The sequence below is a fragment of the Crinia signifera genome, chromosome 4, assembly GCF_055691185.1.
Source record: "Crinia signifera chromosome 4, ASM5569118v1, whole genome shotgun sequence".
Taxonomy (NCBI): Eukaryota; Metazoa; Chordata; class Amphibia; order Anura; family Myobatrachidae; genus Crinia; species Crinia signifera.
In genome coordinates this window covers 173990386-174002544 of record NC_139220.1, presented here as the reverse complement: position 1 = coordinate 174002544, position 12159 = coordinate 173990386, and the positions used below count along the sequence as shown (strand labels likewise).

The window sequence follows — 12159 nt, the reverse complement described above, 5'->3', positions numbered from 1 at the left end:
AGGCCCACCATTGAAGAACTTTATCCTATCAATGATACTTTTGTGGGCCCATCCAGCTATTATATTCCCATTTCAGTATAATAGAGTGTATTGCTATTTTATTACTAATGTATGTCATTATTTTAACGTATATCTTTTACAAACGTTGAATGGTTTAATAAATGTTATTTTATAGCCACGCACGGTTTCCATTCATATTGTGAGAACAAGCATACCTACACATCTTTATTATTATTATTACTATAATTACTATTAAAATTATCATCATCTCTATAATTACTTTTAGTACCATACCACCAGTATATTATTTTCATATTTTACATTTTTATCATTTTTCTATATTTATATATCTACATATCAATCAATTTGCTCCCCTTCCAGATGCTGTGATCCAATTTTTTCCTTATTCTCACAAAATATTTAACATAACCATTTTCTCCCTACATCATTATAAAAATTGTCCTGCAAATTGTGCAGCTTTAACATAACTAGACATATGCATAGACAGGTTGAGTATCTCTTATATAAATATCCGTTATCGAAAGGATTCCGAAAAACAGTTTCCAGAATGTACTTTTCTTTCCCTAAAAACCTACGGGGTACATCTGTAACTGCCACTACTGGGGATATGATATGTAACTGGAACTAAATATGTGCAAGAAAATGGTATTACACAAAATTTGTTTCATGAACAAATAAAATATATTTGTGTGTATTTGATGTGTTTATACAACATAAATGCAAGATACCTATTCCAACTGCCCCCACCCTATGGAATGCCCTTCCACGCACAATAAGACTCTCCACTAGCCTCCAATCTATCAAGTGTTCCCTGAAAGCGCACCTCTTCAGGCAAGCCTATCATATTTAAGTTCTACACACATGCCCCTATATGTCAGCTACAGTGAACATTAAGCTAGAGGTGCGTACCCACTGGGCGATTCACGGCACCGCTAATATTGTTAACTATATTGGCTGTGCCGTGGGACGAAAGATATAACATATGATTCAGTGATGTTGATATGATTTAGTGTCATCGCCCGGACTTCTGACAAGGATGCATTAGTCCTCTATATTGTCAGCTTGTGCTGCATGCACAGACGACGGGGGGTGACCCTTAACAACCCGCGGGAGCACACATCTTTGTCTTTTGGAGCATACGCATCGGGCAATACTTTGAATGATGTTGGTCAGAAGGACCAAAATGAGCAATATCATTCAATATTCCGCCCAATGTGTATGCGCCTGTAATTTTACAAGAAAGCACATCATACCTATTGAGATGTGTCGTGATGTACCAAAGAACGTGTACAGGAACACTGGATAAAATGATGAATACAATCCAAATACTGGTGGTACAGCTGCAAGCAAGGCATAGGCTAAACCTGAAAAACAGAAAGAAAGTAGGACATGTTCTTTAACCAAACACAAATTTCAAGAAGTTAACTAATGAACAATAAACATAGGTTTTATTTTAACCAAAGTACGTCCAAAGTATGTCCACTACTAATGTCACCTCTTAGCAATTAAAGTGGAACCACCCAACCCTCTCTAAAAAAAAAACACTATAGTGTGGCAAAAAACATAAATGGAGTAAGATAGAATTCTTGCAAAATAAGGTAACAATTATATAGAGATTGTTAAAAGGTACATTTGTAGTTCAGTGACGAACAAACAAAATGCAAAAGAACTAGTTAACATCAAAGAATGGAAAATGGGGGTGATTTGGTACCTTCATCAAGTTTACTACAAAATGGTAATAATTTAAGAGAAAATATCACTTGATTACCATACCAATAAATGATGATGTTTCCAATATAGTCTAGCACAGGGGTAGCAAACTCCAGTCCTCGAGAGCTACCAACAGTTCACATTGTCCAGCTCACCTCACAGGTGCACTCATTACTGACTAACATTTGAAAAGATCCACAGGTGGAGTTAAATACTTCACTTGTGATTCTGTGAGGAGACCTGGAAAACTACAACTGTTGGTAGCTCTCGAGGACTGGAGTTGGCTACCCCTGGTCTAGCACATTGTTACAGCAGTAACTAGTTTATAAAACTAATCACTGGGAAGACTGTCCATGTTTTTTTTTAGTACAAATGGTAAGCAAGTAACTTATTTACTTATAAAGAGATATACTAAAAAAAAAGTTGTGCAGATGTACTAAACCTGGTGAAGTGATGAAGTGGATGGTGAAAATGCACCATCCAGCGAATAACTATCAATTTACATGCATGATTTGAAAAATTACCATTCAGAGCAGACTGGCTGATGCATTATCCGCTTCCACTTTATCACTTTCCCAGGCTTAATACAGCCCAGTGCTCCCAAACTGACTTAAGTTTTGATTTCCAATTTATAACCGGAGTGATTTATTAACTAAAGAACTTTTTTTAATACTGAAATTATTAAAAATTTAAATTTAGAAAAAGTAAAGAAAATCTAGTAAGCTAGCTGAAACCACATGCTGTCTGAGTTATCTCGTCTCTCACAATAAGGGAATTCTATTAAAAACAAAACAATGAAAGCCCCTTCTAACCAGTACCAGGACAGTGCTGTACAAATATAGGGCAAGCATGGTGGCACTTTAGAATTCCAAGTATCAGCGCAAATTACAAAGTTGCATGGGCATAACCGATCACTTGAAGTAACACAAATGTGCACTAAAGTGTTGCCCTGTTAAAAAAGATAACAAACTGCTTGCCCCGATCATAAATATATAAGCTCCCCGATGTAAGTGTCATTGGGAAATCTATCTGGACAGTCAATATCTACATAATGTTGATGACCATGTCAACAGTCATCATTTAGACAGTGATCAAATATCAACATATCGTCCCTGGCGGCCAAGAGGTGACCTGCATTCTTGTGGTGATTACAGCCATCCCAGATATGTCTTTAAGGTCTCCATTGTCATGCGACTGTCACTTCTAGGTAAGGCCTCCATTACCCAAGTGTTCCAGTAGATGTCTGCTATCCTTAACCACAAACCCTTCCTCTAGTGCCTAACCCAAACCTCCCTCCCCCCATGCTAAACCATAATGCTAACATGCTGACAATGTATGAATGTTGTCATAATACAGGTTTTAAGGTAGTACCTGTGTTGCAAATAATTGGGCTAGCTGCTGCACTTCATCGCTTCACTTCACCCTTCCTAGACTAAGGGCTGACGCTAAAGGACGTTGCAACGCTGGATTGTGTGTTAGCCACATGCATCATAGCACCCGAATACAGACTCCTGCCCACAAAGTCAACCCCCCCCCGCCCCCCGCTAACCACCCAATCTGGTAAATAACTTTGTGGCCACTAATATTAAGGAGGGTACCTGAGGATTTATACATATATACAGACTCATACTTAAAATTGTGGGATGCCGCTATCCGAATGGGCTTTTTGCACTTCTGTTACTAGCAACCATCCAGTGTGAACCAGTAAAGATTGGACACTCAAGGGGATTCCTCAACAATTCACTTCACCCTATTCCTGTAATCATTTTAGCGTTACCAAGTAAGATTTATTCTTTCAGGGCAAAATATATACTTATGTTTCATTCCGCTAGGTAGATAACATTTACACTAGTCTATCATGATATCTATGTCCACCATGTCAATGAAACTAGATTATCATATTTTTATACAGTTACATAAACTGCACAGCAAACAATAGGTCAAGTGCAGAACATGTACCCAATGTTGACATAATACCTGTCTACATTTTAGTTTTAACATTATTATTGTGGACCTTTGGACTACATTCATTATAGCAGGGTTTAGAAAACCACACCTCTTACCTTTACCATCCTAAATAACATTTCTCCAAATGGGGCCTTTGAATACCGAATGCTCGGAATACTGGGCAATGGGTAAAGTTATAGTATATCTTTTATATTATAGAACACCAACCTTGAGGCAGCTGCATGACTCCTGTGCTCAGTCCTGAAACAATGTCTCCTAGGAGATACTCCTTCACTGGGTACCGTGGCAACCATTTTAAAATTGGGAGAAAGCTATACAGCTGAGACTTGGCCTTTTTAGCAGTACACCTGGAAAACAAGACTTAAATGTAATTACAGCACAATCATACCCTGGCAAGAACAATGTAGGTCATTAACCACAGCAAAACGGAACATGGACTCCAGTATACCAAATCTGGTGAGTGCTGGGACCATGAGTTCTCTTTCAAGCTAAATGGTCACTGCCATAGGTAAACCTTTCCATATGCTACAACCACAAGAGTTATCTGCATGGTAAAATCCGGAAAGCCCAGACTGCGTCACAAGCTACATTTCCAAACACCCAAAACGTTACAAACACATGCCTATAACGCATGGAAACTGACAGAAGGTAAAAAACAAACAAATTTATCTATCAACTGTCCCCACCTCAGAGTTTATCAGGTGTACGTAATAAACTGGCTTCTCTTTGAGTCAATAATATTTATAGAAGCCAACTACTTCATAGTAGGGAAGTAAACTATACAAGTGTAAAACACAGAAGAGTAATCTTATCTCACTTAGGTGCAGTGTACATATCTGCTTAGTGCTCAGTTATGTGACCCAGCAATAATCTAATGTAACAACATCTATTAATGATTAGCAGACTGGAATATTGACACACTGCAGATAATGCTACTGTCAGGGTGCAAATAACCCAACGAGAGGACTAGAACAGTCAAAAATTCAGGTGTAATGCTCTAATGGCATATTTTATTTGATTGAAGCATTTTCTTTTTCAATAATGGACTGATGTACCATACAAATGTATCTCCGGATTTTTATTATTTATTATTTCAGATAAACACATCGGGCATGAGACCAAGAGATGATCACATTATACTAGGAGCAGGCAAAAAGCAAAACATTACAGTGTTTAAGAGAGAATTCTATTTTTTGCAGTGGCAGCCTTAGCAGTCACCCCATACTCCAACATACTGACAGACGGACAGACAGTGAACCTTATTCAGTTTGATTCGTTCGCACGCAGCCGAGCGAGCGGCAACCACACGCACACAGTCAGCGAAGGCCCGCCTATAACACATGAGAACGTGCTCGTTTGCAATGACTGGCAATAGGGAGTGGCCTCAAAGTGCACGCACATTTAATTGGTCATTCGCGCCTTGGCGTGTTCGCAAGCCCAAACATTGTGCGAGCGAACAGGCTGTGCGGGTGATTTCATTCGCAACTCCAAGAATACACTCCCAACTCATTCTCAACCCATTAAGTAATTGGCCTAATTTCATGGTGTTTATTGTATTCAATTTACTCCCCAATTAAAAATAGCAAGTATCAAGTATTAAATGGCTGATTAATGTGTTTTTTGGGTTTTACTTCTACAATAAAATGTAAATATATGTGTCCCACAAATGTTGTTGATCTTAATGTGCCAATCTCCTAAGTGTGTGTGTATTCTATGAAATGAGTGATTATTAAATTGCTGCTTATACTAGTTTCATTATTTCCTCAAACTCACACCAAAAAATACATTTATTTTTCCCCTTTAATAATGTGTGTAATGACCAATGTTTTCTCAGCAATTTTGATAATAGATGTAATAATGTGTATCTAGTAATATGTGAGCTGTGTAGGGTAATGAACTATTGGATTTCAATTTTGTTAGAGTAAACACATGTGTTAAAAGGAAACAAAACACCACTGATTGATGCCGACATTGAGTGGCATAATTCAATAATGTCCTGGACTCCCAAAAACATGTAAATGTCATTTAAATGTATTGGCAGTCACTTGTTCACAAACACAACACTTGTATCTAAATGCATGAGAGCATAGAGGTGTGTAATGTCAGCACAACATCATGGTTGTGTTGGCATCCTAGTATGAGAGTTGACACAAGTCGACTTGTTGTAATTGTGTGTACTATTGGGCCAACATGACAGGCACACTTGTGTTTTAACACACTTGTGTTTGTGCATGGGTGAGTGTTGTGTGCAGGTGCTTTTATTTTAGCTATTGCGGGTGTTGATTGAGGTTGCGAATGTTGGTCTGCTAAGCGGTTGCCCTGCGAGGCGTGAGACTTGCTTTTTCTGAGTGAATGATTTTGCGCTTGAACAGTCCGAGCACTCGCACAGTGCTGCGAAGCCACCACCCAGCACTTGTAGGCACCACCCTTGTATACGCCCAATTTTCCACCCAGTTTTGAGGCTGCACCCATCCATATGCCCACATAATGACTACTTTGCTAGTGCTCATTCGCAAGCGTATTTTTGCTCACAAGGTCGCATGAGTGTACGGTTGAACAAACATGCACATGCGCACTGCAGATGGTATGCATGCGTACTAAGCAAACACACACGCTCAGTGCGAATTTGCGTCAGAGCGAGTCACCCAGAATAAGGCCCAGTGTGTATATCAGTAAGTAAATAGGGCTATATTTACTAAAGTGCTGGTTTTTAGAAGTTGAGAGGTTGACCATAGCATTTACCGTAGATTATATTCATTTATATAGCAATTTGTAGAAGATAAAAGGTAGAATCTAAAAGGCAACTTCTCCACATCTATAAAAACCCACACTTTAGTATATCTATAATATAACAATTAGTGTACAGTCTAGCACCCTGCAACTAATCAATGGAAAATGGAAACAGTAAATATCAAAAGGTCTACCCGTGTGAAACCAAGACATATCAGATAGTGGGGCAGATGTATTATAGCGGCGCTTATCACGCCGCTATAATACTTCCTGCTTCACCTCATTAGCGAGGCGAAGCAGGACGGGAGACCGACAAGATGTATTAAAATCTTGTCTGCCGAAGCGGGGGAAGGCTAACTCCCCCTCCGGCGATGTCCCCTCCTGGAGATAGGGCATCAGTTTACAGCGCTGTCCCTGCTGTTTAGATAGGGCTACGCCAGCCTGCAAAAGACGCAGCGGGCGGAACGGTCAGCGATGCTGACTGTTCATATATTTGGCCTGCTATCATTTAGATAGCAGCGCCGATATGGACAGGGGCTCATAGCACCCCTGTCCCTTACCGCACGCTGGCGCCGTCATACATGGGGAAAAGTGGTATCAGTGCACATAACGTGTGCTGATACCCTTCTCCCCCATATTGTCTGATCATACATCTGCCCCAGTGTCAGATACAGGATCTGGTTAGACAACTCTATGTTGCTGGAGGGTAGCGCTGATATGCCGCCCTTCAGCAGCAAAACGTTTTAGATCCAGGCCTCTGTGGTCTTAGGTGTGGATCATTTACTTGCTGTTGGTCGACACCTCCTAAAGTGTACTGCTGCGCTCGCCATTCTTCTGGCATGTTGCGCTCTGCACACTATTATATTCTCCCTTCTGTCCAAAGGTTTGGTAAATTATGAACAAGTCTGTTTAAAAAAAATAAAAAAATGAAAAACTCATGTCAACCTTTTTCCATGTCAATTTTTTGTTTGACCCAATTAATGTCAACCTTTTGAATGGATTGACATTCTGCCTGTCGAGCGATAGTGACCGACCGTTGACCTAATAACTGCATACTTGTGGTCTTAAACTTAACCTGGATATGAAAGTACACATTATAATTTCCACAGCACAAGGAAACTTTTGGATCCATACATACATGATTTCTTATTGTTTAGAAATGTACTAATTTTATTAGCCTAAATTGTAACCTACAGTATGCGGCAGTTTTCATAGACACCCTTATACATTTAAAAGGTTAGAATAATTTGTACTTTAGTATCATGTATACTGTATGTTGAGAGCTCTACATCCTGTGGACTCTGACTAATTTAGGAGTGGCTGATTAAATAGTTTCCATGGTTGTGCCAGATTATGAATGTGAATACTTGTTAATTCGTTTTCAATATACTGCCCATGTATTATTAGTAATTGAAAAGAAGAGTTGGTGGTGGTGGGGGTGCGATGTTCTCTCTTCCTAAGAAGATACGTTTAGGCGGGATGCGGTCATCTATTAGAATGAACTTAGGTCTACAGTCATTAGGTCGACCCCACTAGGTCGACTGGCAGGAAGGTCGACCTGGCTTAAGGTGGACATGGGCCAAGGTCGACATGACTTAAGGACGAATTTGCATAAAGGTCGACATGAGGAAGGTCGACTGGTCATAAGGTCAACATGGGGTTTTTCAGTGTTTTTTGAGCCGACATGTGCCTACAGGCGGTATTTCATGCCCTACCATCCACTAGGGCGTGGAGGAGGTTATTAAAGCTGTGGCGAGCGAAGCGAGCCACCGTGCCCGAAGCATTGCGAGCGAAGCGAGCGATGCGAGGGTCCGATTCTCATTGCCAACTGTATCCATGTCGACTGTGTCGACATTCGGATCAAAAAACAGTGAAAAACCCATGTCGACCTTATGACCAGTCGACCTTCCTCATGTCGACCTTTATGCAAATTCGACCTTAAGTCATGTCGACCTTGGCCCATGTCGACCTTAAGTCAGGTCGACCTTCCTGCCAGTCGACCTAGTGGGGTCGACCTAATGACTGTAGACCTAAGTTCATTCTGACAGATGTACCGATTCCGTTTAGGCTGCATTAGTACGAAGCCTAATGGTCCGAAAACCATGGTCAAATGTGCCTTTTACCCAGTCATTATATAGGCCCTGCTTGATTGCTGATGTACACCCAATACAAATTCAACAGTTGGTAAAATAGTCTGCAGCAAAATGATTGTTGTTGGGTGGCGATCGCAAAAAAAGTCCAAATATCAAGCTATGAAAAGAGTAAAAAATTAAATAAATATTCTCTGGAAGTCACAAACTTATTCCTTATGCTACACTGCCAGAAACACATGCAATATGCAAAATGTGTAATAAAAGTTCAATTGTGATCATGTATATTCTTATGCTAACAATACTCTTATAAGACTTTTAGTAACAGGTTTGATTTCTGCTTCTGTAGTATAGGACCAGGGTATCTTCTTCCATACCATCAGGGTCCCATCCTTTGACATCAATGGCGCAATTTGCTGCTCCAAGCAATTGGGGCATGGTCATAATGACATCAAAACAATACTAAATTCAAGCATTAAAATTATTTTCCAGCGGCCAAAATTATTGTTGTCGACCCTATAAGTACTAACAAAAAAAGGGGGATTTTTGTAAGAACTTGCCGTTCGAATCCCTTTCTCCGAGTCCATCCTGGTGACACAGCTCAACCATGGGGATCTAGGAGGGTCCGCAGGAAAAAGGCACCTATGCTGACTTCTTTGAGAGGCAGGCTCCTCTCTTCTGCATCCCAACATTCCTCAGTACAACTTCTAAAGCACACTAGGATACATTACTCAGTACAACACCTGAACATATTAATATGCACAATCAAAATACTCAATAACATGACAAAACATGAACGGGAAAAACTTACTGAGCATAAGGGAGGGATCGCTGTGTGGCACAATCTCCTGGTTTAAATGGAAACTCGACACTACCTTGGGCAGAAACTTAGGAACTGTAGGAAGCACTGCCCTGTCATCATGGAAAATCAGAAACAGAGACTTGCAAGACAAGGCCCTCAATTCTGAAACTCGCCTAGCCGAAGCTATAGCCAACAAAAAGGTAAGCTTCCAAGAAAGAAATTTAAGGTCAGCCGACCTTAAAGGCTCAAACGGAGGTTTTTTTTTAACACTACCAAACCTAAAGACAGGTCCCAAGGTGCCACCGACAACTGTACCTTTAAAGACTGCAGGCTAAGCCCTGCTGAAAACCCATCTTGGAGAAATTCTAAAAGTCTAGAGACCTTGAACCTAGAGGGGTGTACCTTCTGTCGTTCAAACCACCTGATGTATATCTTCCAAACACGACAGTAATTTGCAGCTGATACAGGCTTGCGAGCCCTGAGCATAATCTGGATAACAGCCTCCCAAAAACCTTTCTTCCTTAGTAAGGAGATTTCAAACGCCAGGCCGTCAAACTGAGACGAGCTAGGTCCAGGTGCAGAAATGGGTCCTTCCTTGAGCAAGTCCGGCCGAAGAGGAAGATGCCAAGAGTCCATCGACAACCTCAGAATGTCTGAATACCACGACCTCCTGGGCCAGTCCGATGCAATCAGTATGATTTGAACCCCCTGCATCCTCACTTTCTTTAGGACCCAAAGAATCATGGGAAACGGAGGGAACACATAGGCAAGGTTGAAACGCCATGGAACTGTCATGGCATCCACTGCCCACGCAGTCGAATCCCTGGTCCGAGAACAGAACCTGGGAACCTGACAGTTGTGTCTGGACGCCATCAAGTCTATCTCTGGGAGCCCCCAGAGAGTCAATATTTCCTGAAAGACTTCTTCTCGCTGTCACAGATGTGGCCGACACCTTTGATGCCTTTTTGGCTCCTTCTTCCCCAGCCTCACACACATACTCTGCAGCACATCTAAGCTTTATAGCCAGGGCAAAAGCCTCAGAGTCAGGCAGGAGTTGACTACCTATGGCTTCAGCCCATTTGATCATAGCCTTGGATACCCACGCAAAGGCAATAATAGGGTGTAAGGAAAAGCCCACTCCTTCAAACACAGCCTTAAGGCACCCTTCAATTTTCTTCTCCACGGGGTCTTTAAATGCAGAACCCCTTTGAACAGGTAAAGCCGTGGATTTAGGCAACCTGGCCACAGGCGCATCCAATAAAGGGGTATTTTCCCATAATTTTACATGCTTCTCTGGCATAGGGTACATGTTAGCAAATCTTTTAGGCAATCATGCCCTCATCTGAGGGAAATGTCACAGAATCTCTACGAATTTTCTTGAATACACAATGAGCATCCTCTGAAAGATTTCAAGTCTGCTTAACTGCAAGGATCAAATCCTCAATACCAGGGACAGAAGGTTAAACTTCTTCCCTCTGGTCCCAAAAAACATCCTCAGCACACCCCCCCTCCTCATCAGAATCTAAATTCAACAGGAGAGGCGTAGATAAGGGGTGTCTGGGAGAAGTGACCTCAGGAGTTTTGGCAAGTTGTTCCATAAATTCATTCATTTTATGAACATTCTGCGCAGTGTCCTGCATAATCTGCAGTAAAGCTGGGTCCCCCTGAGATGGGGGTAATAGAGCCCACAGATGGTTGAGAGGGGGAAAGGAGGCCAGAGGATTTTCACAAGGTCATCTCTCTGCCTATTTAAAGCCTTTACCAAAGCATTCATAGACCTCCCCAAAGCAGCCGCCCACGCAGGTTCAGACTGCTCAGACCTCTGGGCTTGAGCCCCACTAGGCACAGATTGAGAATAGGGAATGTGCCAGCGCATTTTCCTACATACTGTTTTTGGGTCTGACAACCCAGTGCCAGCAGCTGTTAATAGCGCACCACTCACCCCCTTTTTAGGCACAGATTGACATGAGGGACACAAATCCCCCTGATCCATCTGTTCAATGGTTAATTTAACACCACAAAATCTGCATTTAATTAACATGGCAGGCACTCCCTTCCCCAGAGCAGCAGCACTACACCTTTCTGTCATAATTACACACAGTGCACAATGTCAGGCGATTGCACAGAATAATTTAGCAATGTACTCATCTGTCTGCTCTGCTGCAATGGATCCTCAGCGATCACCAGGGAAACTTCCACTCTGAACTGTAATAAAATCCTCCTTTAGCTCCGCAGTATGAAGAGAAAGGGCGCCAGAATAGAGAGCAAGCCTATTGGTGCCTTTTCCCCTTTCAGCGCTCCCACCATTGTTTCTCCTCGCCTCCTGTGTCTCCCCTCCTTTAGGGACCACTTGGAAGCGTCCAGCTGCGCTGGACTCCTGTAATAGGCTTCAACTCCTTTTAAGGATTTCAGCCTATAAACACCTTAAAATGGCGGCCGACATAGCGGGGGGTCCGTCCTCCAAGATCCTCCCGTAAGCAGGGAGCAGGTTCAGGACTCACCCCTGGGCCCAGGAAACCTCTCTACAAGGAGGTTGAAGCGCTGTGCAGAGAGGGCAGACAGCTGACAGGATGCACTCAGTGTGTATAAACTTCCTATGGAAGTAACACATTGTGCCTGCACGAACTAGTGAAAATTAATAAAATAAAAAACCCTAGCTACTCTACATAAAAACGGCTGCAGCACGCAGCCAGTCAGAACAGCACCCACTCCGGTGGGCACCTAAAAAAAACTGAGGAATGCTGGGATGCAGAAGGGTTGAGCCTGCCTCTCAAAGAAGTCAGCATAGGTGCCTTGCTCCTGCGGACCCTCCTACATCCCATGGTTGAGCTGTGCCTC

General features: G+C 42.0%; 1 protein-coding gene across 3 annotated transcripts in view; it reads right to left on the bottom strand.

Annotated features, from left to right (window-relative positions):
- The window catches only part of SLC26A5 (solute carrier family 26 member 5), an 84053-nt gene that overhangs the window by 61660 nt on the left and 10234 nt on the right, over positions 1 to 12159 (bottom strand). For all 3 annotated transcript variants that reach the window (XM_083183024.1, XM_083183023.1, XM_083183021.1), the window contains exons 3-4: positions 3907 to 4046; positions 1275 to 1385 (exon numbers count right to left, since the gene is read on the bottom strand). In XM_083183024.1, the coding sequence (XP_083039150.1) occupies positions 1275 to 1385; positions 3907 to 4046 (251 nt within the window). The remainder of the gene's footprint in view (positions 1 to 1274; positions 1386 to 3906; positions 4047 to 12159) is intronic.